Genomic DNA, 27,633 nt, shown 5'->3' with positions numbered 1-27,633 from the left:
TAACACACTTCAGTTGTCTCTTATTCACAGTACAAACATGTATATTGGGTGAATGAAAAGAATTATCGGTGCTGAAAGCCAATAAGTATTCAATACGGTTGAAATACTCACTCACCTTCAACTTTAAATAATTTAAACTTCTAATATGTGAACAAGTCAACTAACGACATAAAGATATCGATCGAAGCAATACAAGTTTTAATCTGTGTGAGGAATTTGGAATGACAAAATCTGCCTTGGGGGTGTTTTGAAGTGTTATTTCAACATATAGACGTTTGGTAAATAGACATATGTACACTGTGTCTCTATGTGGTAAAGCGGTCCACCTTGGTTGTATATATGGATGTAAATTGAATCCATGACGTGTTCGTACCGATTAACCTTTGTTTTTCTTTGGGGAAGGGGAATGGGGAAGTAGTTGAGGTTATTATTTTTTTTAAATGTAATTTTTTCCCTGAACTGTAATTCAAATGAGTATATGATTTGGTGAAGTGTTGATTTTTTCCGGCTTACTTGCGATGAATATGAAGAAAAAACCTCCGAACTATTCTTGTAAGGACACAACTAGAGGGCAGTACAACACAACTAAACTCAGAGCCTTATATGCTCTGACTAAACTCAGAGCCTTATATACAGACTGAAGCGGCATTCTAACTATTATAACTTAGGACGCGTAAGGTACAATATCCTTTTCTTCGCCGAGTAATTTCGCGGTCTTTCAACCCTCATTTCATGTTCTACCCTCCTTTCCCCTTTCCACCATCAATGCCCACAATATGGATCTCAAAATCAGTGATAGGTTCCGATCACATTTAATCTTACCATTCTAGACAGACTTTTCACCCATATTTGAGTGTTTCGAAGATCTTAAAGTTGATCAATTCCTAGAATTTGTGTTGTCTTCTTTCACATTTTTCTAACACTCTTACCCTTTCACACCCCCCCCCCCGCCCCTCCCCCATACTAGCTCCTAAGAAAGCTCGCCCAAATGCAAAAGTACCAAAATTCAAGCCTTTTTTTGAATAGTGAGATATTCAATGGTCACTGTGGTAATGTGTAAATATCGTTACAAACTTTAATCAGATTTCATCCATTTTTTATTCGTTGGAATCCTTAGCCCCTAAAATAAAAAGGAACAAGTATCATCCTCCTCATCCAAAAACGAGTTACTTTTCACTTAGTCTTAGGTTTACTATACATTCTCAAGTTTACTAAAACACTCAAATAAATGGTCTCCGTGTTCATGTATCAAACTGTCACCACGTGAGTCGGTTTTGTTTTTCTTCTTTAGTTTAATTCTCATACCTATTATGAGATCTTGACGAATTATAACCACTTCTTCTTAAATTAGCCTCGATTTGGCTTCTTTCGTTCTCTAGTCGCAACCTCCGGCTTTCTCGTGAGGATAGTGGGTCCATATATTGATCCTCCGATGGATGGAGAGCATTCGATGTTTGCACGTTCAAATCCATGTAGGGTCCTCTAGCCCCCACCTCACCCACGTCACCGTCGTTTCCAACCGACCCATGTGGACCAGACTTCAGTTTGATATATTCACTGGGGATCGAATACTTGGCTTTGCGACGTTGGTCTTCCTGTATGTTTCTTGGAACGTCGTTCGTTGCTTGGCCCGTAAGGTCCATATAATCTGTAGGTGGATACTCATGGAGATCTGGTCGTAGCTGAGGCATGGAATCTTCATAAACTGCCTTATCGCTGTCAGTGTTTGGGTCTATGTAATACGTATCATGAAATGACTCAGGCCTGGGATTAGGTGAGCCTGCGTTAATCCCATCCTGATAATAGCTATGATCCACCGGTGGATCGTCTTGATCTGCGCTACTTCTTCGTCGCATGGAGGGATTATCGAAGAATGCAGGATCCTTGTTGGGTCTACGTGGGCTATAGGGAGGGGGTGCACCTTTCTGGTGAAACGCAGTCAGTTGATCTAGGTCCATGTAGACGTGTTCGCCTGTAAAAGGGTCTGGAGTATCTTGCAGTATATCCACAGTTTTCGAAGGAAGGGCAACGGCGCCAGGAAGAGGGGCGCTATTTTGAATTGGAGTTGGCGGAATCGGAATGTTCGGTTGACGTGATAGTCTTTGTGACCTTTATGAGTACAAATAAGAGATAAAATAAGAGTTCATTACAAACGATGAAAACTCGATAGGAACACAATAACCGATTTGGTGAAGTTTATGACTCTTGTAAGGGATTAAAAATGGTCCTTTTTGTGTGCTTTATGGATGCCAGAAAGAGCGGTTTTAGTAGATGAAACAGCTCCCTGATAGAAAAACAGCAATCTTTCTTGTTTCATAGGGTGTCAATTAATTCCTGATGAAGGAGTGGAGGTGGTGTTGGGTGAGGTAAGGTGAGAGAGAGGAGAAAATAATTAATGTAAAACGCACCGTAAATCGCGAATCAATCCCTGACCCCACTTCCTCCACAAATAAGAAAAGATAAAAAAAAAACGGCATGAAGCTATATCCCACCTTGAACGAGTTTTTGTCTTTGCTTTTTGCTTGACAAAGATGATAGCAATCACAAAACAGATGAAGACGAGGAGAAAAGCAGCTCCTCCAGCAATGATGATGATAGGAACCTCAAGTGATGACGAGTCATCCTCTGAGCCACTAGAACCAGCGGCAGATGGTACTATGGTGACGCCAGCTAGAGAGAAAAACAAAACATGAAAAAAACATAATGCAAAAACTACTACTGTAAAGCTGTTATATAGTTGATGCACGTATTAGTTAGTACATCATCATTAGCAGGCTGTAATATTTACGCCGCGTTTGTTATCTAACCATTGCGATTCATGTCCAGCTTGTGGCTGAAATCAGTTACAAATCTTGTTCTAAAAGCATATATACAGAAGGGGGAGTGTGAGGGGGAAGGGGGGAGTTGGTGTTCTTATTGACCCTAACCACTCTTTCAATCAACAGGTAAACACTACTATTTCCACTGGGTTTCAGGATAATACGTTATATTTCAAAGGTTAAGTATTTTCTTCTTCATGATCTTGTGGAAACCTTTTGGGGGATTTTCTGTCGTTTTCGACAGAATTGATTTGTATAACTTTCTGTACTACGGCTGATGATAATGACCTCATTACATAATTACAAACCCTAGTACTGGCAGAGTGACTCATTTTCGTAGTATAAGCAATGATGTCTCTACCTTTTTGACAGAGTTACACTTGCTCCCTGTGAAATATCGTATTTACTCGAATATCCTGTTATTTGTCCAGAAACGTGTTCACAATACCACTTCTGGTAATCTCATGACCCTTATATTTGATTTCTTGCTCGGCTATACCCTGTTACTTTTTGTTCCGCTGCTACAAGTAATCACTAAATGTGATGAAAGGAGTATTCTGTTTGATATGTGTACACCCAAATTAAGAATTAAACAGATCTCCCTAAAAAAAAAAGTCAATAGACCCTATACGTAAAAATCCTGTCCCAATCCTACATTTGGACAAAACGGAAACCATTTTTAGCTGATTTATAGTACAGCAGCTCTGTGTGTCTGTGCGTGTGAACGCGTGTATATGTGTGTGCAGGAGTGGGAGGGTTGGGGATGATAGGTCAACCATGATAATCTTTTTCAGTCTCTTTCTCGTGGACTTGAATTAATTTTCAAGAGAGTAAAACTCACTTACCTCCGCCACTATCTGGTTCAATAAAGTACGATGACGCAATACCGTGCATGCGCATAAATATCTTTGGTCCGAAATGGAGGGCGCGAGGCGACCGTTCGAACCTCTCGATCGCTAACAGGGCGTTCATGTTCCAGTCGGTGTAAAAGAGAAGATCGCCATTAATCGCCAAACCGAACGGATGAGATGTAGAGGAAAGATTCGTCAAAATCCGTCGATTGAAGCCGTCTAATGAAACGACTTCGATGCGACTACTCTCGCCGTTAGCATCACACCAATAGAGTAGATTAGCTGTAGACACGCAAATCAAAAGCAAAATAAAAAAAAACAAAAAGCCAAATACATCATTTCGGCAACACAGACGAAGACTTGGATTGGATTGCAAAATCCGGAAAAGTATTATACATTTAAAAACAAGTTTTGAAAAGATTACTGACATCGATAACTTTTTTTTCCTTCAAGGAATAGGTTACGAGAGGTGAGGGGGGGGGCTAATGTGGCTAATGTCAGGTGAGTCAGGTTTAGGGTGAGTAAAGAGACGTGAAAGCATCACCAAGTATTCATCCTTTTCTTACCTTGTGGGTCAATCGCTAAACCGTTGGGTCTATAAAGTCTGTCATTAACTAAAGTAATTCTATTTTGTCTTTCGTCAGATATTCTTTCTATTTTAGGCTCAGAACCCCAGTCCGTCCAGAAGAGATCACTGGGAAACAATAAAATAGGAGAAGTAGATGAAATATTATAAACCAAAAATATATTAAAAGATGAAATTTGATCTGAAGGACTATGATTTAAAGCAATTGGTTATCTGCGCATCTTCACAACTATAAGTCTCGACGTAATCGCCCTTTTCAATAGCAGTTAGATACCTTTAAACCAAAATTTCTGGTGAAACTGGCGCAGTCGGGGTAATATTTGACGCTCATACGAGGAAGAAGAGTTAGACCATTGTTATAGGGTGTACACCCCCTTTTAAAAGATCAAGAGTATTAATTAGCACAACGTTGCGTTAAGAGCTAACTAAAGACTTAATGTATAGTGTAAACATACTTCAGAATGCATATCACGTCTTTAAAAACATTTTAGTATTTATCTGAGGATATCCACCAGACTGGTGATATCCACCAGAGCCCCCTACATGGATTCGGCTTGGAACGACCCCCGTGTCCAAACCCTCCCTTTATATAGTATCCTTGCTGTTGCCTCTGGTCATTCCTCTGAACTCTTGTATACACGCCAATGTCAACCAATCGACCGTGAATATTTGCTTTTAATTAAGAAAGTGTTTGCTTACTACCAGAAGTAGTAAAAACATTACATTTCTGAAATGACTTTCTAAATTGAAAGATTCCAAATTTGAGTTAAAATGTTGAATTGGAAGCCACCCGACATGTAAGTTGTAATCCATAAGTCCTTGCGGGTTTCTCCCACATATGTGGTCGCTTAAGCGTCGTAAAAATAAACTGCTGATTATTATTATTATTAAATCAAAATGAGTTTTTTGTTTTCCTTTTTTCTTCCTGAACGATTTCCTCACCCATTGATAGTGTTGACAGCGACTCCTCGTGGTTTATCTAAACCAGTTGTGACGTAGCCTTCCCGTCTGCTGCCATCTAAGTTGGCTCTCTCGATATAATTTTTTTGTTCGTCCGTCCAGAATATTTTACGTCGAACAGGATCGATTGCTATTCCCGAAGGTTCTGGGAAAGATGAGAAACAATTTAAACAATGAGTCCAGTTTGAATCAACGGTGAATATTCTGCTAGCTTCAGCACATACCATCGTCAGAACTACATGGTTATATATGGGAAATCCGCAACCGTAACACTGGTGTATTTACGAACGATGATACTTAACTGTCTCCTCTCTGATTTTACGTATGAATGGAAGAGAGAGAGAGAGTGGGTAATGAACCGGAACTGGGTCAATGGTCGGCAGGGGTGGGGATGGAGATGGAGTGGGGTGCACTTCTATAAAGCTACCAAGTTTTGGCAGGTTATAGGTAGGTGGGAAAGTGCATGATTTGAGGGGAGACAGGTAAGCTAAGGGTTGATTAAACGTGTACAATCTTACAACTCAATTTCTCTGGCTTGTTCCACGTTAAAGCTGTCATAGAAAATTATGTTCCATATGTTGTCATGGTGACACGGACTGAGTATGACAGGCTTTCTCGATAGGCCCTAGCAACGGTGAGTTGTTAGTGCCCTGGTTACATCAAAACGTTGTTTGTATGTATGACGCCGAATAATTCCCATTCAAAGTGGTATATTGAGCGTCATTATTGCCACAAAATAATGAGGTGGTATGATACACCTTCACCCCTTCCCCACCCCCCCATAAAGCAAAACTGCCTTAAAATTTTAGTGACTAAAAATTGCACCGGGCATGACGACATTAGGCACAAAATGTGAAACGTTTAAAAACAAAAAAACAAAACAAAAAAACAATACATGAAATATGTCGGACATTTAATAATTATTAAATGGTTGTAATGTCATTGGGCATCGTATAGTTATATTTGGGCAGGGGGGGGGGAGCTTCAATTATGAGTGAATATTACATCGTTTTGGTAAGAATACCAAAAGTTACATCTCAATGCAAAATGAAGCCTTAATTTGTCTGCATTTTTAATGCATTAACAAGGGAAATGAGATATTGGTCTGCACGAGGCAAGGTGAGGTGGGTGGGTGGAGGGGGGGGGGGAGGAGGAGGAGGGAACGCAGTGGACACACACACAATACTGACCCTCGATATTATTAAAAGCAATGACCTCCTGCTCAGTCCCGTCTAAGTTAGACCTCGAGACCTGATCTAAGGCCCCATCGGTCCAGTAGATCTTATCCTCCCTGGGGTCATAGGCGAGGCCGGTGGGGTTCATGGTGTCCTGTAGGGGGAGGGCTGAATAAGACGAATACGACTCGTGGGCGTCAATCTGTATCACTCTATTGAGTGAAGAGTCACCAACGAGGATGAACGGATCAACAAGGAGAACTGTCAAAGGGAAATATATAGAGAAAATGGTTGTTAATTGAAAATTGAATAACAATAGGCTAATGTGTTTTAAATATTGCACAAGTAAATCAAATAGTATGTTAAAGGCCAGTGTGTGAGAGACGGTGTGGGGTGGGAGGGGGGAGGGGCATGGTCGGATGGCACAAGATATTTTCACTGCATGGAGGTATACGCTTATACTATTAACAGTTTAACATGACGGCAGGATGCGCAGCTTAAAAGTTGTATCTAAGTTTTGATTTGCAATTTAGAAGCTATGACAGTGTGTTTATCGACTATTTATTCCGAGTACCAGGCGCAGTCCCTAGTACCATGCGTAGTCCAGAGTACCATGCGCAGTCAACTACATGAAATAATATATTATACTTCTTACGTTGTATGTTATAAAACATATAACATGATATAATATTGCGCTACTCTTTCCTACACAGATTCTTCCTATAGCAGACAAGAGTAGGATGCAGAAAATGTGGACGCTTTTATCGAAATGACGGTCGCCACACGCAGCGTCATCCTTCCGTGGTATGTTGCACCATACATACCGAGCCGTAACATCCCCCACCCCCCCCCCATCTCCCTCCACGTAACTTGATCGATCCCCGCTAATCCCTGATGCTAATCTACACTACAGCTTGCTAGCAGCGGAACTATTTTAAAGCAGGGTTGTCCAACCTACGGCCCGCGGGCCACGGTCCGGCCCACGGCAGGGTTGCGTCCTGCCCGCCAGAGATGCTCTACGGTGCGAAATTTTAGTGAGCAGATTTATTGATAACAATTTGAAGCTATATAATCAATCATTCGAACCTTGTGGGTCCAAAAAACTGCATACAGGTCAGTTTGTGTGACACTCTCTCAGCGGAGGAGGGGGGGGGCGGCTGAACTTATCAGGAAGGAAAATAAATCAGTGCGCTCCGCGCGCAGTGCTCACATTTTGTTGCCTTGGGCTTCGGGCAAGATATCGAAAATTGAGCGTAGGGTTCATGCGGCCCCCTCCTTCATCATAATCATTCCATGTGGCCCTCCTCTGCAAAAGGTTGGACAACCCTGATTTAAAGACACGAATGAACTGAGTTCTTATCGCTTACCCGATCCACAGGTCCTCTGGTCCGTGTTCAAAGAGAACCCTGTCCCACATGCACATCGATAAGTTGAGGTGTCTATTGGTAGACACAGTTGTTCACATCCCCCGTTAAATAGTCCACATGCCCCTGAAAGTATATGAAATATTTGTGATTTAACTTATAAATTCTTTCAACCTGAAAAAAACCCTGAAAACCTCTGAAACATGTTATTGTTTATACTAGGTGTGTCATACTAAATCTGTATCCAAAAAAAGAGAGTAAATAGCTGTCTCTGCTATTGCCTGTGTAGGTCGAGTCCAGATGATCCGAGACTGAGTCCCAAGTCCGAGTCCATCCATTCCGAGTTCGAGACAAGTCTGAGTCTAAAGCAGGCTGATTCGGAGACAAGTCCGAGTCGAGTCCACCCCGAGTCCAAGTCCGAGTCCTGAGCTAATTTTCTCCCCAGTACGAGTCTGAATCCAGGACAGTCCGAATACGAGACAAGTCCGAGTTCAAGACAATTCGAGTCCGAGTCCAAGTCCAATCTAAATCCAAGTTCTCAGAGAATGTCCTCACGTCTGGACTAGAGTACTACATCCCTGGGTATTGGTTAGTCTACTCATGTTGATAATGAACTTGGTAAACAGGCCAGGGTTAACAGTAAAAGGCTAAACGTATAAAACATGCAAAAGCATTACATCTGAAGTTAATTTGTTTGGCGGGAAGATTTAATTATCAAGACAATATACGTGTTGGTAAATCTTGACGTTACCACCGGAATAGCAGTGCATAAGAAAAACGCGTACAAGGAATGTATGCGTCCAAATTGTATGCTTAAAATGGCTCCACTTGAGTTACTTTTTTATGGTCAAAAAAATGTATGTTTAAACCCAAATTTAATGGATATTAATGCAGGGGTATACCAAGTTGTATACTGACCTACAGTGCCTGGTTGTTCTGACACGTCATTGACTGTTAAGCCAAAGCCATAGCCGGAGTGAGTCAAGACACGGTACATGAAGTTGGCTGACTCTTCATCCTGAGGGTCAGATACGCTGCTAAGAACACCGACTTGAACCCCACTTGTAAAACTCGAAGTGAATAAAAATGTCTGTTAGAAAAAGATTTGAAGAAAATGAAGATTTAACGACCATCGGATTAAATGGGGGAAAAAAGGAGACCCCCATAGGCAAGTTTTGTTAAAGATAGAACGCCAAATAATGGCTTGCATTGATGTATGGAAAGTAGCAATACATAGCTAAACCAAATGATGATTAATATTCGCTTCGGGTCTAATTGAATTATCTATGGAACAAAGTCAAGGAATCCACTTCATATTGAATATTAAAGGGAAAAACCTTAAGGGCTTTATGGTCCCAGTATTCGGTAAAGAAATAAATTTATTCATAGGTTCGGTTGAATAAAGGAATGAATGAATGAAGAATGGATGAATGAATGAATGAATGAAAGACGTGGGAGCAGTTGGTTTTATGTCAATGTTTGTCCTTTTCATAGAACGATTGACTGATGGTCTAGTTTACAACAGAACGATTGTTAACATCAAATGAAAAGCTTTTTTTTCAATTCTGTGACCTAAACTACAATTCGTAAGAAGACTTGGTCCAATGTTGTCCTTTCTCTTTTTTTTTCAAGTTTCCTCAAGGTTGTATTTCACGGATCGAGAGGATTAAAGTTATTTTTGCTTTGTGAAGGAGGTTTGGATCGTTCTGCATCAAGCAGTGTAACATTGACACAGATATGAATGGTCGTCATATAGTCCCGTATGATAACACGCATTATATATATATATATATATATATATATATATATAGATATATATATATATATATATATATAGATATATATATATATATATATATAGATATATATATATATATATATATCTATATATATATATATATATATATATATATATATATATATATATATATATATGGCTATATATATATATAACTATATATATATATATATATATATATATATATATATATGGCTATATATATATAACTACATATTAGTCCAATGCGTGTTATATATATATATATATATAGCTATATACATACATATATACAGTATTCAATTACTTATATATAGTCTTTAAACGTTTTTACTCCAGTATATAAACACTTTTTCGATGAAACTTTCATTTTATTTACAAACCTCTGACAGTTATGCCATAACTCATTTTTGTGGGCTAAAGTAGTACCTCATATACCTAACATATACTGGGTATGGTGTGTATTTCAAGAAACTTTGACACAGCTTTTCAACGACCCGCGCTTCTCAGCCTTAATGGGAATAATGAAGACATCGAAAGACAGGACCCAATACCGTCAGGAAGAGAAACCGTACTCGTTTATCACTTTTACATCATCAATGTCAATCATCGTATATTTATGATATTATCACATGATCATCATCGTTTATTTTTACATCACTATCGTTTATTTTCACATTATCATCATCATTTATTTTCACAATATCATCATCGTATATTGTCGAGCCTTTCGGAGTTTTCATCAAAAGAAAGATGTTATACTTACTCCGCGGACGGCTACTCCAAAGAAATCACCTCGGTTCTCGTGGTGTACTAAAGTTCTACCGAGACCATTGAAATCAACGAATTCAACATTGTCGTTGTCTCCATCAACAAAGTATAATCTGTTTATGCAAAAGAATAAAATAAGGAAGGTAGTAAAATGTTGACAATATCTCTTTTGGAAAACTTACTGGGAGGGCGAGAAAGAGAGAACGGAGAGAGAGGGAGGCGGGGGGTGCGGGGGGTATATAGAAAAGACAGACTTCTCTCCTGATCCGCTTTGGTTTACGTAGCCGTTGGACTCACAGGGGTGGGCAACCTTTTTGAATGAATGGGCCAGATATAAGGAGTGAAAAATTGACTAGGCCGCACCTAACCAACGACCTGCTGTTGAATTCAAACCTTTGATTCCACAATAGGTGTGTGTACTTAATCTGTATTCACAAAAACATTATGTCAATACAGTACAGTTGATAATTAATGGGGATAAAGGCCTACCTGACAGCATCATTAGTGTCGATAAATTCTAAGCAGCTAGCTCGTTTCTTTATGATGATGTAAAATAGATTGATTATTTTTCTTTTTTTTGAGACATCTCACGGGCCGCAAAAAAAATCACTGGCGGGCCGCATGTGACCCGCGGGCCGTAGGTTGCCCACGCCAGCGTTAGAGACACCTTACGGCTAGTGTTTCATCAGACTGTTGTACGAAGAACCATTATAATGAGGACGGATATACCACATCCCTTTATAGACATCTTCCATTAAATTCACTTATTTCATAGCAATGCATAATTTTATTCAGCCTCTTCTGTTTCATCCTTGTTTTATTTTCTCCTTATTTGTGTTTGTTTTGTTTTTAGCGGACTATACAAACTATGTTTCCATTGTCAGCTACTTGTTACAAGATATTGACCCAAATCGAACAATTAATTTACAATTTAATTTAACCATAAAGGAACATCTTCTACGATGGTAACTGATTACGAGGATCAAAACGACTGGAAATTTGTTTACACTTAATGAGGTCAGAGGTAAGATGAACATTTTGAACGTACAGCTTTGATATCTCTACAGAGCAAAAAAAAAAAAAAAAAAAATATATTTAAACAAAGGGTAATAAAGTTTTGATATTTTTACCTCTCAAAGTTTTGATCCACGGTTAGACCGTTAGGTTTCGCTAAAGAATAGTTGATCAGAATAACACGGTTCTGGCCAGTCATGTCTATTCGTTCGATACGTGATGAACTGGAAATGTCACTCCAGAACAGATATCTGTAAAGAAACGTGATTGGTCGGTCTTGAAGACGACATTAACTGTAACACACACCCTGCAGGGACTCCGACGAAGGTATGAGATACAGGGGGTTGGGGTGGAGGGGTGTGGGTAGGAGTCAGATTAATGTTCAGAGGTGTTCAAATGGTCTCCTGTGTTGGTAGCACGCCCGAAAAATATTGGGGTAGTGACCCCACCCCTCTCCTCCTCCCCGACCGGAAGTGTTCGTCTGCCTCGTGATTCGTTGAACAGTTCTTCGTGAAGAAAGGGCTTGATACATTAACTGTTCATGTGATAGGCCTAACTATTTAGATGATGTCTGTGTCTTTTGGAATGGAAAGGAAACCCTTTCGTTTATTTAGGGGCATTATTTGAGTACATCGCGGGGAAGCGGACAAGATGGCTATGAAAAACAGAAATCTCTTTTTAAGCTGCATGTGCAGCTATACTATGAAATACTCATAGCTATATATATGAAATACTCATAGCTATATATATGAAATACTCATAGCTATATAAATGAAATACTCATAGCTATATATATATATGAAATACTCATAGCTATATATATGAAATACTCATAGCTATATACATGAAATACTCATAGCTATATATATGAAATACTCAAAGTTATATATATGAAATACTCACAGCTATATATATGAAATACTAATAGCTATATATATGAAATACTCATAGCTATATATATATATATATATATATATATATATATATATATATATATATATATATATATATATATATATGAAATACTGATTTGAAGTACTCAAAGCATTGCAAATTCCTTCATGATTCATTATAACGAGCTGCTTATCGAAGCAATTGTATACCGATGACTCCCTGCAATTGATTTAATTCAGAAACGAATCAAATAAAAGCCGATGGTGAAATATTGAACCGTTAAAATTATCCCACGTCGTAACTGGTACAGTATAGGTTATATGTTGGTTATGCCTATATAACTGCATGCATTGATGAATAATCTTGTATTGAAGAGGATTTCACGAGTTTGTCAATTTTATTTCCCCGTTTTTCTTTAATCGTATGTGCAAATTGTACATAATGAAAAGTAGAAATATAAATAATATACCCCTTAGCAGGATACACCGCGATTCCTCTCGGTTTCACGATATCTTCCGATATGATGATATGCCGATGCGAACCGTCATACCGTGATACGGCTACATGCTGAAGTATCGTATCCGTCCAGAAAATGTTACGTGCCATCCAATCAACAGCGATTCCTGAAAAGGAACAAAGGAATCATGATTATATCATTATCAAAAAATGTAACGGGGGGGGGAGACTGAATGGAGGGGGGGGGGGACTGAATGGAGCGGAGGGGGAGGAGGAGGGTGATAAAACACAGCTGTTTTACAAAACCCATCTCCCATTACGGTTTATAAATATTTTAATAGAATATAATAGAAAGTTTAAACGTAATAAGAACATGAACCACACGTGGCGCAGACGATGACATATTTAGACTTGATCAAGTCGTTTAGCCTATAGTGTGTAAAGGAACATTAAATCTGTGATATTTTTCCAAAGGGAATATCATTGTTTTTCAGCTGTTTTTGGGAAGTTGTTCATGATAATAATTATCCCTATCACAAAGATCGGTAGTGACTTTTGTTGGGTTTGAATCCCCTTTACTGGTCACTTTTAGCTATAGCTCTTAAATGATCGATGATAAATCACAGAGATATGCACCAATCAAAAGGGTAGACTACGATCGCCATATATATATATAGTGTGATACAGAATTAAACGGAGACATGGAACGTGGTGTTATGTACTAAAATCTGATTTCTTTGTTTGGTCTTCCCCAAGTTATCGTTAAAATGACGTACAGACGACACGTGCTTTAACCACAGTGGAATGTATATACTTTAAAGCCCTACTATATTCAAAGTGGGAGTGGGGTCAATTGTTGTCGTCGCCAATAGCAAAATAAAAAAATAAAGAGGATCGCTAAAAGAGTCGGAAAAAAGTCGGAAAAATAGTTTAACATGAAATATCTTCAAAACTTGCAAAATATAACACCATTGTGCAACTTAACACCCTTAAGCATCAACCAGATCTTCCCCCGAGGCCAAAACATGCGCCATTGGAGTTACGCCTAAGATGGTAGGGGTGAAGATTGGGGTCACTGAGCAACAAAGCTTTTATACGAGGGTTTTAAAGGATTTGTCCATTGATGCAAATAAAAAATATAACCGGGAAAAATAAAAACAATTATATATGAGAATTTCTGAATTATATAGGAGAATGTAACACAAAATTAATAGTGCTTTCCGATAACGTTATGGAAATTTTTGTTGTAACGACACTTGGATACATTTTGGTGCCAAGTTTGGTATTAAAGAATAAAGCCACTACAATATGAGTTAATTCAAAATATCACGAGCTTTGGTGGACAACGACTTAGGTTCAATCTGTCATGATCTGAAAGGAATGCTGTATTGGCACCAAATATGCTAGATATTCGAATATGGTCACCTTTGGTCAAAATTCTTAAACTGTTTTTACTACCACCTTCGAAGAAATTTTCCTCACTGAGACATTCAGTCACCTTTGTGTGTTCCTTAAAAATGTCCGAGAACAATTTGGAGAGTAAAGACCTTCAGGAAAGTACCGGTACTTTTTGAAAACGACTGTCTAGCAATTATAGCGTGCTATAATTTGGGGCCTATACAGACTACCTTTAAATTCGGTATATATACAGCAAACCTTTAAAGGAACATTCCAGAAACGTTGTTAATATTATAGAAGGAGATATAAAATTGAAAACGAAAGATAAACAAGAACACAGCTGTAGTGGTTAGTCTGGCATTTTCTTGGACTATCACATGCTGAGCCTATATAAAGCACATCACCATAATAGTCACAAGATCATAATATTTAGGGTAAAAGCGACAGTACAGCAATATATCCACTCTTACAGTACTGGAAATTATGAAATGTGTCCAAAAGGGGCTCAGTTCCTTAAGGTTAGGCTCTCCAAATTATTCATAAACATTGAGGAGGGTTAAATGAGTGCTAAATAAAAAATAAAAATAAAAAATAAAATATAATGATTAAAATGAAAAAAAGTTTCGACATACCTTCAATGCTTCCCCAACCGTACAAAATTTGTTCCCTTTTCGGGGGAGTGATTTGTAAATCTATCTTGTACGTAACTCTATCTCCGACATCCGAGAAAAAGAGAAATTTATCGCGAACGTCGACCGTAACAGCCGCCGCGAACGTCAAGTTACGAAGAAAGCAGTCAGGTGGAGTGTTTTCAAGGAAACCATTGTTGGAGCTGTCATCTAGTTGGTAAGAACATAGTTCATGCTGTCTCGCTTCGACGAGGTTACCATCTAGAATTATTTAAAAAATATATATATCAGTAATTCATAAATAACATAGACCACATTCCACATTTAGAAATATAACAAGTGTTGCAACGGGCTGATAAAATTGCACATGGGTAGGCAGCAAAACCATGCACTCCCCCTTATCGTGTCGTCAGATTTTGTACCGTGTTAACCTCAAATGACCTTTGACCTCTATAAGAAAACAATAGGGGGTTTGTACTTACATACAAAACTGGCCGGTGGAATAATAAATACCAACAAAGTAAATGACAAAATATTTTGTTATTAAAATCTTTGTGGTATGTTAGCGATTAGGTTATCTGCATTAACCCAAGGCCTCAACAAATACAGTCGCCAAAGTTTAGTTAAATGGTTCTATTAAGCATATACTAAACTACTCCCAGGGCATTGATGAGGTTTAATATATATTTGACTGTAGAAAACCGTTCTGACACTAGTGGCATTAAAATGGCGTACAGGTTTGGCCATAGGTGACCAGTCCGTCACCTTTCTAGCATATCCGGTGTATGTTCTATGATAATACGAAAGGAACCAATAACTACCATCTAAATTCTAGAAATAGCAAACAAATTGTTTGTCAACAAAGTTGCGTTCTGAATAATTGAGAATTGTTTCAGTATCGGTTACTAATCACGATACGGTTATCGACCACCGTACACCGGTATAAGTAAACCAATTGTTAATCGGTATTCCACACTTTGACTGATTGATATACACTAAACATTTCCACGTTTATATGTAAACGTAATCGTTCCGACAGTCAAGGCGGTGAAGCGCAAGTGATTGGAAGTTACTGAAACTTGTTTTCCGCGGTGAAGGGAACAGGACAGTCCTAACGAACCCTATACCAGAACCCCCGGGGTATTCTCAATGGGTAGGCCAGATGTCAACTTAATCAAATAGATCGACAAGAGATTTTGAAGAAATGTTGAAACGGTTGCTAAGAAACATATATAACAAATAATAATTAAGTATTTACGCGAATATGGCATATTATTCAAACCTTTCTATATATATATATATACATATATATATATATATGTATATATATATATATATATATATATATATATATATATATATATATATATATATATAGAAAGGTATATATATCGTGTATAGCAAGTTATGTGCGAAAGAAGTTCCCATAACAGTCAAGGAAATCACTAAGCATGTCTCAGTAGAGTGTGGTCAAAGTTGTGATATTTTCATTTCCAAATCACTGAATCGGACGGATGTCCGATATATATATATCGCGAGTTCCTGCTTGCAGGAGGATCTCAAATACATATACATACATACATATATAAACTCTTACGATTGAAGGAACCGTGTTAGGTTGAAACAGCTCGTTGATCGTGGTAGATAATTTTACCAATTTTACTCAAAATAAGATGGCACTTGATTAGGACAATGTCCTAGATTTTCACCCTTTCTGTTTCTTCTTCTTTAAAAATAAAGAAATAAAGCGTATAAGTAATTATTTCTTCGATCTTTCATTAGTTGCTCACAAACTGCATTGCTTTATACTGGGTTTTATAGTGTAGTAACGAAAGTTCAGCAAAAGTTCGTGAAATTTACAGATGGGACCCGAAAACGAAATTGTTCTCCGAAGTTTACCGGCGTACAGTTTCTCCACCTGCACATTCTTCTTGCTATTAATCATATATAGCGAATGGAAAGCCGACAGGTTAACTAAATATGTATGATGATTGTCAAAATGCTATGTCCACATGATCTTCTAAATGTATAAGGTGTATAGTTCATATGTAGACCTAATGTAAATGTAAACGTGTTTGTTTTACAGCAAAATGAAACGTGTAGGTAATAGTATGATGCTCGTTATCTGTATTGGTGTATCGGAACTTGGGTGTATCGACACTTCGGTGTATCGGAACTTGGGTGAATCGACACTTCAGTGTATCGAAACTTGGGTGTATATAGTGTTCTGTGTACATGCTCCATCCTCCCAACCTTGCCATTGGCAAAAACCTCTGCATAAACGTATAAGACTTGGTGTATGTCTAGAGCCTATATATCACCTCTCCCACGACGAAGTCGGTTAACAGGCGATACATTAGGGGGTCTCTTGACAAATTTATTGTCAAATTGATTTCAATTTTCTGGTAATCTTATTTGAATATTGCTCTCAAACATTTCAAAAGTGTTCATAATTGACGCCTCTTGAGTTGACAAAGAAATGTTCTTTTGCTGCATTTAAAAATCTGTTTCTCTTCACAGATTTTAAATGAAAGAGGACAAGTTGCTAAACTGCTATGCCATATTAACATTGAACTGCAGAGCCAGTTATTTCAGCTCGCACATGCGCGATGTGATTATCTTTGTTTCATTAATCCCCGTCTCCGTAGTAACCAGAAATGTTGTAATGTAGGGCAGGCCGAATGGGACAAAATGTGATGTTATTATGTTTTCTTACGCGCTTTGTCAGCCATACCTATACTTTTGATGTGAACTTTTGGAGACATTGTGTCTGATGAAGTCAATGCATATTACCAGCTTATAGCATAATGCGTGATGCCATAACGAATTTTTAAGTTGGTATTTATACGTTATCTCCTTTGGTCCCGTGAAAGGTCACATGTATGGCCTAACCATTATACATTCTAAAGATGGCTCACCCTAAGCCTCCCTCTAAACCCATCACCATGCCCTACACGCCCCTCCTTCAATTCCACCCCACGGCCCCAACAACATCCCGCCTCCCCACCCCTGTCTCACTCTCTCCCCACCCATCAGTATATCATTAACCAGAAACGTTCTTTTAGGCAAACTCTTCTCATATAGGCAATGAGTCTCTACCATAGTTACCTTAGTATGCACACTGTAGAGTAGAAACTTTGTAACAGTAATTTTTGCAACGGAGCAGAAGGGTATATGTTCATTGGGTGACGTCACAGTCTGGCATTAAACTTGAACATTGTCAAATGACTGCATCCTATACAACAATTCCCATGGTGTACATATGCGCACGATCGTGATTCGAAATCAAATGTGTGTGTAATTGCTTCAAAACTTCCAAATAAGGCATCATTTATTTTATTTGTGACCATTGTTTGCTGTTTTTTTGTGTTATTATGACTGAAATTTCACGGTGAACACAGTTTGTTTGGTTATGTTTGGCACGATTGAACGTGTGAGGTTATCGGAGTCGACCCTAAGACAATGCTTGTTCTATAGCAGACGTCGCGCTAAGCGCGTGCCTTGGCAATAACTGCTTGCCCTAATAGAGTGACATTTTTCCCATAACAATAATCAATCTCTAAAAAAATTCTGAAAATTTATTTCTTAGCGTTTTCAGAGCGCCGCAGAAGGTAAACAAGCCCTGTGGGTTTGTCACAGACGTGACCTACGACCCCATAGAAGTGGATTTTCACAGAGATTTCTGAATGTTTTTCACAAGCTAATACACAATCGCGAGAAAATGAATAAACGCTCTCTGTGGAAGTTCAACCTGTGAGTAATCAACAGGGCTAAATAGGATAACGGAGTCTTTCCGTTTGAAACTACTAGAAAAACAAGGAGCACGGGAAAATGTCACAATTGTGATAAACCTTTTGGTCACAATGTCATTTAGTACATACATAATATGGCATACAATGAAATTTATGTCGGAATTGTTTTTGAAACAAATGATTTAACTCTGGCTGTCTGTGTGAATTATTTCGGAGTAAATCAGTAAATGACTTATGTCTATAAAGATTGCCGGTGACATTTATAAAAGTTTTCGTAATTTTTTTGAAGTGTATGTTCAGTTGATCTTGACGTTGGGGAAAACAACGCTATCGTTTACTTGGTTATAGAGATCAATGTAGAAGTGGCTGACACATGCAAAAGTGGCGGGGTGGTGAGTAGATGGGGTGGGAGGGGGTGTGAGGTGGCGGAAGAGAGTATAAAATAAAATAAAAACTTTTTGATGTTTTGAAATTTGATACTTAAGGTACTTAAGGTACGTCAAAGAAGACGTATTTGTTAATTAAAATTAAAATTATGTCATGACAAAGGTACATGGGGGTAATTAGTGAATGGGAAGGGGACCATGAGTGCCTTATTTATAACTTCCTGAAACGATCTCCAGTTGATACTATACACATTATAACTGCATTTTGCTTTCGGGAAAAACTTTCGAATCCCCTAAACGAAGCCAAGGGGGGGGGGGGTACGGCTTCCCCCACTGCCCCCTCCACATCCCATTTCAAATTCTCTTCGTCCCCATGGGTAAAATATTTTACCCATGGGGCATGTTCATGGCCCAAGATACCAGTCCAAAGTGAGATCCTATTATTGATTATTTGATTAATTGATTGATTATTTGATTATTTACCACCCTTCAATCCCACCGCTATAGCATGACTACATAACCATCCAAAACGGGTTTATACCCATTCACCTGTACAACTATATAGGCCTATATGCGGATGTCCAACACCCGGGTTTAACTCGACGCAAACCTCACCGACTTAATTTCACAATTCCTACAGAGTGTGCCAGTGTTGAACTATGGATTTAGTGTGTTTACCAATCTCTTGTATCTTTAGTGTTAGTATGTACATGAGAGAGTGTTTCATTGTTATGGAAACAATCTGGTCCTCTATTTTACATTTTCATTGTGCTGGTTACTTTCGGGTTCTTTGTCCACGTGACCTTCCCCTGCTTCAAAGTATCTTTTTCCTTGTTCTTTCACAAATAACTTCCACGGTGACGCGTTTGTTGAAAGATCGAGTTTTTTGCAAAAGCGGCAGAGCTGAAATGATTTAAAGCAGCTGTGTGGATTTGATATCCAAGCATATGTTTATCAAAACCTATACCGATTATTTAAAAATTCAGTACAAGTGTTATTGATCAAACTAAAATGCACCTTGCTAGTCTTTTTAGTGACAAAACAAATTGAATTTCCGAGTTCTCTTATTCTGTTCTACAAAAAAAAAAAAAAAAAAAAAAAAAAAAATTGTCGCCTGCACAAAATTCTCGTATGTAGTATGTCGTATGTTTGCATGCGCAAAGCAAATCGGATATTTAATAAAAAAATCAAAAACATATCGAATATTTCTTCATTATACCTCGAATCAAACTTGACTATAGTAGTCAAGATAAGTATAAATGTATTGTTATGCAATTTTAAAATTAAAACAAACAATTTCAAGAAGAAAATAGGCATATTAACAACAGAAAGGAACATATAAGATCTTCTTAAAAAACCAATAACAAGACAGTAACAGCGAACAAACAAACCGAAAGTTGAAAACATTTTTTTTTTCTTATAGTGATACTCTAACATAGAGTTGAATAAACCCAGTTCTCTCTAAACATAAACTCATTCGACTATTCAATGGACTATGGTTGGTTTAGAAATCATTTATATATTACTTTTTCAATGATGACAATCCCGAAAGGCATTTTTTTAAATTGATTTCTGTGAATGGAAGCTAGCCTACTGTGGCCTTTCATTATATGGGTGACTCAACACAAACCACACGGAGCATGACGCTGAATCAGACCTCACAGCCATATGTAGGCATTTAATTCATTGTAGTGATTCGAAAACAAGGCGAACAACTTTTCAATAAATGTACCATTGAACATGTAGAGCAATTGCATGTCGTAAATTTAGTACAAGAGAGAAGCGTGACATATGTGGGTGGATTATGTGTGTGTGTGTATGTGGGTGGGATAGATAGGTAAAGTTGATCGGAACAAGAAGGTATTGATAAATTATTAAATTTGATGAAATGAATGAAACTTGCATGTCCAACAGTTTAGGAAAGCAATTGAGTTTACTTAATGACCATTTTCAAATGTACGATTGTTACAGGTTTTATACCTTGGTTATAAACACACATTTTAAAATCCCATGGGCATCTTGCCTCCTGTCGGGTTCTTCCATTATTTCAACAGTAATTGAGGTACGTGAAGTGTTGTTCTCAGTATAAAAGGCGAACAAAACACATTATTATATTGTAATTGTGTCAAAATGTTTTACCAAGGGTATTTCCTGTATTATAATATATAAGGGGAGTACAACAGGTGTGCCCCTACCATTATCAAAAGTCCACAGTTTATAATGGGTAGAGAATGTTTTTTTGGTGTTGCATAGAACGTTAAATAAAACTAATTACTGCTACACATGTTACAAAACAAATGATATGGTTGCAAAATATTGCATGTAAGCACTCTTAATTTATACAATAACAGATCCCTTATTCATGATGACGGTGTATCAATGAAGAGCTTAACACCTTCAGTAAACGCACCACCCATTAAAAAAAAATCCAGCGTTTGGGGCCTGGTGGAGGAGTGGTAAAGACAGCATTAACTTTGGAAGTGTAGAAATATCTTTGTATATAGGTCTAGTACGGATTTTACCAGTTTTGTGTGGAATGATGTATGTATGTATGTATGTATGTATGTATGTATGTATGATTGTATGTATGATTGTATGTATGATTATGTATGTATGTATGTATGTATGTATGTATGTATGTATGTATGTATGTATGTATGTATGTATGTATGTATGTATGTATGTATGTATGTATGTATGTATGTATGTATGTATGTATGTATGTATGTATGTATGTATGTATGTATGTATGTATGTATGTATGTATGATTGTATGTATGTATGTATGTATGTATGTATGTATGTATGTATGATGTATGTATGTATGTATGATTATTGAGAGAAAGAGGGTGGGGAGAGTGGGGGGGGGGGTTGAGCTGAAAGTTGATTCACGAAGCTAGGAAGGCCGCATCAACTGTTGAGCCACCCCTGCCCTTCCTTTGACGACATCACATCTTAGCGCCCCCCCCCCTCCCTGGACAATACTTATTAACTCTCGTGTTTCGCTTACTGAATATAATATTCAATTATACAAATACAGTACTCGGACAACAATAGCTGTTTTAGTCGACCTCAGTAACCTATCATTGAAGTTAACATTTCAATACTACACTCATCGATGTCTAAATGTCGTTCTATTATTCATCGGTTTGGAACTCATTATTTGATATAATAGTTTACCCTTCAAAGGCATTTTCCAATCCCGGCGACGAAGAGATTATGATTTAACCTTCTGTCACCAAAGACAAAAGCTATGCAGCTCACATCCATAGGCTAATACAATACGTAAAAGTAGTTATCATTAGTCAAAATTGACGAAATCACCAAAATAATCTATTTTTTAAATAAATTACGATACCATTTCATATTGAAATAACTTACCTGCAACTCCATAGCATTGTAAAGTAAAAACGACAGCAGCGGTTACAAAAATCCAGGTGAACATCTTGTATAGTAATTCACTGCTATTGTCCTTACAACTATACGCATACGACTGAACTTCGCGGCATCAATTCATGAATTCTAATAACGTACTGAACCTCTAATATCCAAAAACAAAAATTTGAGGAAATCCCTCAAGTCTGTATCACCCGCTGATGAAGCCTGTAAGGCTATAAGGCCTATAAGGAAATACTTGGCAAGCTTATACAACAACCCATTTCCTGAATTCGGACACCAAATACTCCACACTGCTGCTTTCACGTAGTATAATAACGGAAGCTCAAGCGAAACTTTCTAAATCGGCTTGTCCTCTATTGTTACCATAAGTTCTCTCCAAGGAAAAAAGACCCCTTTGGATGAATGAGTGGCATTTCTATAAGACAAGACTTTTCACTTGAATAAAAAGGGGGTGAAAAGGCGCATGACAAAGAACTGCTGTGACGTAGGCTAGAGGAAGAAGATTTTTTGTTATAAAAGCTTTTTTTCCCCTTTCAGACTGGATTATGTACCTGCTGACATCACGGTGTCTCCATTTCGAGCAGTTTGTCAATACTTAGGGGTTGTCCGTGTATTTGTTTTCTTCTATCACAGAAGAGAGTATACATTTTACAGGAAATGTTTTCCGAGGCTTCTGACCTCACATTAGTGTAGCTATTCATATAACCTCTAAGTAATAGTGGCTTTCTTTACAGCTTAAGACGAAGTGACCCGAAGTTAATCTCTCGATGAGGAAATATATGGTTAAAGAAGTAAACCAGGAAACACTCCTCTGTTGATTCAAGATGATTTTATTGCGTGATATCTCCACGGTATTTTGCCAGGGTATATAAATATGTATTCCAGTTCCCTTGTTAGGGTCAGGGTTTCTCCAAGCACCCACCCTGTATGAATCGGCTATAAAACCTGCAGGTACGGTAGCCTGTATATTATGAAGTCATGTTTTTAGTTCTTAGAGGCATTAGATCTGCACGATCACAAGACACAACCGAGTTGTATTATCCTGCAGGGGCGAGGGGGTTTCCTTTGGTCGTTGAAGTTGCATCCAATGTACCGGGACGGGGAATGGTGTGGGGGTCCTCCCCCACCCCGACCCCTTAAACCAAAATTAAAATGTTAGATCAGTGAAATGGTTGAACGCATAATGAGAAATATTTATTTAGGCTATAAATTAGGTCTAGGACTAAGCGAAATGTTGTGCCCATGTATATAACTACTTTTAATTGGGGGGGGGGGGCTGAAAAGGGCGAGGACGATCATCCCCCCGCACCCCCTGGATCCGCCCTGTTACCTGCTTTTTAACATCGTGTCGGGGCCCCGATATGGAGAGGAAAGGGAGGGGACAGGGAACCTCATGTAATATCCCCCCCCCAAAAAAAAATATTCAGAGAGAGAGGTGGGGAGAGATATAACATTAGCCTACTCTTACTGTACGAATAGGAGCGCATATGTTCGAGCTAGACAGGTCGTATTACACATCAACAATTTCCAGTGTTCATCTCATTTATTTTCCCCGAGTTGAAAGTATACGGGCCGTAAATCAATGCCACTGTTACCGCACACACTCTTGCAAAACTATTTCTCCACATTATTAGATATTGACATCATTATATTTATAACTACAGAATCTCAAAGAACGTAACAAAGATTCAGTCGATGTTGATAAACCGCCGCACTGACTCATAGCTTGGCTATAACTGTACATTAATTAGGATCACTTAGAGAAGCAGATGTTGGATCCCCATGAGAAGCCTTACAACAGGTCAAGAGATAGATTCGAGTAGATAATGAGTTCCCCACATATGGTCGACACACTATAGTGTTTATATCGTACCCTGCCGTTGTTTGAAATGAAGCTGATCTCACTGAGGGAGGCCATTTCCTTATCCCACATAGTCTATAGGCCAAGACGTTAGTACTGTTTTCCGTTTCGCAATTTATTGTACTGTTTAAAAATATCATTACTATTACTATTGTTGTAATTGTTATTATTGTAATAAATAATAAAAATTATACTACTAATAATAATACTATAATGATGATGATGATGATAATGATGGTGATAATAATAATAACAATAATATCTGAAGGTACTGAGGGCGTATTGCAACATATGTGCATCGAATTTATGTATACGCCGATGCAGAAGTGTTATACTAATGTCATACTGAACATAAGTAGTAGTACTCTGTCACTACAGTCGATATATGAATATGGTCATATCTTAGATTCAGTTGATATGGATGATGATGACGAACATTAATCTCCATTTTGCCCTCTTTCACCCATCCCCATGCACCCACTTTCAATTTAGACAAAGAAGATACTCAGCTTGTGTCATCATGCCTTTAGGGAGTTGTTTCGCTATCAATTACAAATATAGATGTTTGTGAATCATTTTTTGCTTTTATTCGAAGCCCCCCCCCCCCCCCCAAATTTCCTTGCAATACCACACTTCGACACCATAGGAATATAATGTTAGGGTTAGAAATGTCAAATATGCTCTTAGCTCTTGATTCGCAGTAACTTTTTAATCCTTTCATATCTTCCATTGTAGGCAAGTGATAACATATCAGGATTAGGAGAATTGAATATCTATTTATGACCTTCATAATTTGCATTTAGGAAAGTCATTTATGCACACGAGAAATGGCTTATATTGCTGTTTTTCTTTCTCTATACAAAAAAAGGCCATGGCCTCACCTCCACGCCCAGGACGCGGATCTAGTGTATGTGGGCTCCTGTTTATGTCAAACATCATTGCTTTAGTGCAATAACGCTATTAGATAAAATTATGGAAAATGGGCAAAGGATAAACCCTATTATAGCAGCAAGTACGCACAGGAGACGTTTGAACCGGTGGGTAAGGGCGTAGTCAAATGCGTAGAGCGCCATCTTTTTCACTGAATTACTACAGTAATAACTCTTGTAGTTATTACTTGTGGTAGTAATTCCTCTTACAGTGAAGTAAATAGTGATTTCTCATGCAGTGTATTATCTTGGTCAAGACGTTTGTAATATTCGTTTCTCGTCCATATCTCCATGCATATACCTAACGCCTTCCGCGGTAACAGTGTGCATAAATTGAGGGCGCTCGTCCGTTGGATTTTACATGTTCGAGGATCTGTCCGTTACCTAGTATCTGCTAGAATGCGTGGAAGATTGGGGCACGCTGAGCAAATACAGCGATGAGCTCTGTGCAGAGCTGCTTATACTTGGGTGTTAACAAGACTTGGCTATATGTTAACTCGTGCAGTGGCACAAACTTGCTGCAGACTAAAAGCAGCCCAGCCACCCCCCCCCCCAAATCCCCCTCATTTTGAAAATCCTGGAGCTGCGCATGCAAATGAAAACACCAGGAAGAAGGAGAAAAGGACAATATCCAAAATATAATCGCAGCTGGAAAGATTTCTTTTTGGATAACAGTATAAATGTCACATAAATTTCAAATTAACAACAAACTATGCATATTAGATTAAAAAATCATAACAAAAACAAGTCTAGAAATAAGAAAAAACTATCTGAAATACCAACTATGCAAAATTTAAAAAAATGTGTAACTAAATTTGACATGTGAAGCTGAATTGGTCAAACATCATTGAGAAATATATTTACATGTCCATTCAAAAAATTTAAAATTTCAAAACTTTAAAGGTGCAAAATCTATCTGTCTCAAAAGTTCTCTTTATATCAGAGGGAACAAGGCAATTAAGTTAGGAAGAGTGAAAAATATCAAAATAATTTAATGATATTGAAAGTATACACAAACATGCATAAGAACTTTACAATGAATAATTTATATGGTATCGCATAAACAAACTGCTATATAAATGCAAAGATATATAGCAGCTTTTGTACACACAGTAACCATGGTAAGTCAAAAAGATGAAGTTCATAGCCTTCCAAACTGATAAAGTAAATTGAACACTAAATCAGTCCCTGCTTCATATTAGATTAAATAGAATATCTACTAACTTTCAAAGGATAAGTATTAGATAACTAAAAGATGCAAATAATATCTAACATCATCAGAGCACCTGGCTTTAAATATTACAAGATATGTGCTGTTACACAGATATGTTTCTGTTCAATATTCATAAGATAATATTTTTCAAACAACTACTTCATAAATAAAAATATATGAAAATTTGGATGTGTAGAATAATCTTAGATCTGTAGGATTGAAGCAAAACTACAACAACATTCACATTTGAGTCAAAATATATATATTATGAGGGTAGACAAAATTGTTACCATTTTCTCACATTTGTCTTTAATATTCTATTAATTTTTATTAATTATTTACATGTGTGTTTTGGACATTCATTTCATTTGTTATCATTTAACACAAGTTTGGCCATATACATTTATTTCTTCACACATTAATATTCATTATTCAATATATACATATTTGTTTGATGTGCATGCTGTTTATATTTATTGTAGCCTCATCATGCCTCAAACCCATCTATTTGATACTCATGTCAGTTTTTACAATTGTGTCTGTTATCGCACAAAGACCGCATAAAATATGACATACAATTCCCAGTTGCAACATGTGCGGTTGGAACTGTGCATGGAAAGCCTTCTTGAGAAACAAATCATAGTATTTTCCTTCAGAGCAGATGACATACGGCCATTGAGATGAGAATAAATTGGAACCGCTGGTAATTCTTGATGGCACCTAACAAAGAAAAAAATAGTGTGAGATTAAATCCTGAGGAAATGTCCAGTAGAATCCAGGGGGTGGATATTATGTGAAAGCTTCTTATCTTATATAGGAATAATGTTGTTAAAGGATGACATAGGGCCAAATGTTACTCTTGACATGTTATAGTCCCCCTACCCCCACCCCCCCCCCCAAAAGAGATTTGAAAGCTAGTAATGTGTTTTTGGAAACAGAAAGTATCCTTTCCTTCAAGTAAGGTCACACTCTTTTTGGTGAAAACAACAACTTGAAGGTGGCAGCTCAGCGTAATGCTTGTTGAACATAAGTGCTCATTACATGCTCATTACAGTGCCTTTCAATCATAAGGTCCCGAGTTCCAGTCACTCCAAGATTAATGTATGTCGTCCAGTTACAGAGACAATTGACAATTCATAATCATGGACGTTAATTATGAATGTAAGAAACTGATTTCGGTCAGCTTGCGGCTTTGATAAGCCAATGAGGCTTCTTCGCGAGTTCCTGCTTGCAGGAGGATCTAAAATACATACATACATACATACATACATACACCCATACATGAGACTTGCCTGCATATCTAAATGCCAATGCTGAACACTAATAACCCATTACAGTACCTTGACTTCTAATTCTCATCTTTACTAATTTATAGACGTTTTCTCTTTCCTTTCTCAAC

General features: G+C 37.8%; 2 protein-coding genes across 2 annotated transcripts in view; both read right to left on the bottom strand.

The window, feature by feature from the left end:
• Positions 1 to 987: 987 nt before the first annotated feature.
• On the bottom strand, positions 988 to 22,999 carry LOC139958701 (low-density lipoprotein receptor-related protein 6-like). The gene is made up of 13 exons (XM_071955974.1): positions 22,214 to 22,999; positions 14,698 to 14,955; positions 12,681 to 12,834; positions 11,434 to 11,568; positions 10,299 to 10,416; positions 8,674 to 8,845; positions 7,759 to 7,881; positions 6,407 to 6,652; positions 5,199 to 5,361; positions 4,237 to 4,364; positions 3,665 to 3,952; positions 2,493 to 2,670; positions 988 to 2,109 (listed from the first exon to the last, which is right to left on the bottom strand). The coding sequence occupies exons 1-13, from the start codon at positions 22,275 to 22,277 to the stop codon at positions 1,293 to 1,295; spliced, it is 2,844 nt and encodes a 947-aa protein (XP_071812075.1). The 5' UTR covers positions 22,278 to 22,999; the 3' UTR covers positions 988 to 1,292.
• Positions 23,000 to 25,658: 2,659 nt separating this feature from the next.
• The window catches only part of LOC139958805 (otoancorin-like), a 47,655-nt gene continuing 45,680 nt past the window's right edge, over positions 25,659 to 27,633 (bottom strand). The window contains exon 28 of the mRNA XM_071956154.1: positions 25,659 to 26,954. Coding sequence (XP_071812255.1) covers positions 26,887 to 26,954 — 68 coding nt within the window. The 3' untranslated portion in view covers positions 25,659 to 26,886. The remainder of the gene's footprint in view (positions 26,955 to 27,633) is intronic.

The sequence above is a fragment of the Apostichopus japonicus genome, chromosome 18 (assembly GCF_037975245.1).
Source record: "Apostichopus japonicus isolate 1M-3 chromosome 18, ASM3797524v1, whole genome shotgun sequence".
In the NCBI taxonomy this organism is placed as follows: Eukaryota; Metazoa; Echinodermata; class Holothuroidea; order Aspidochirotida; family Stichopodidae; genus Apostichopus; species Apostichopus japonicus.
The sequence above is the reverse complement of the archived record's forward strand: the minus strand, read 5'-3'. Positions and strand labels throughout refer to the sequence as shown.

Coding starts and splice junctions, on each gene's coding strand:
- LOC139958701 (XM_071955974.1), bottom strand. CDS start 22,277: ATGTTCACCTGGATTTTTGTAACCGCTGCTGTCGTTTTTACTTTACAA. Junction 5,362..6,406: donor TGCTTTTAATAATATCGAGG/GTCAGTATTGTG, acceptor CATCTTTCCCAG/AACCTTCGGGAATAGCAATC. Junction 2,110..2,492: donor AAGACAAAAACTCGTTCAAG/GTGGGATATAGC, acceptor GTACTCATAAAG/GTCACAAAGACTATCACGTC.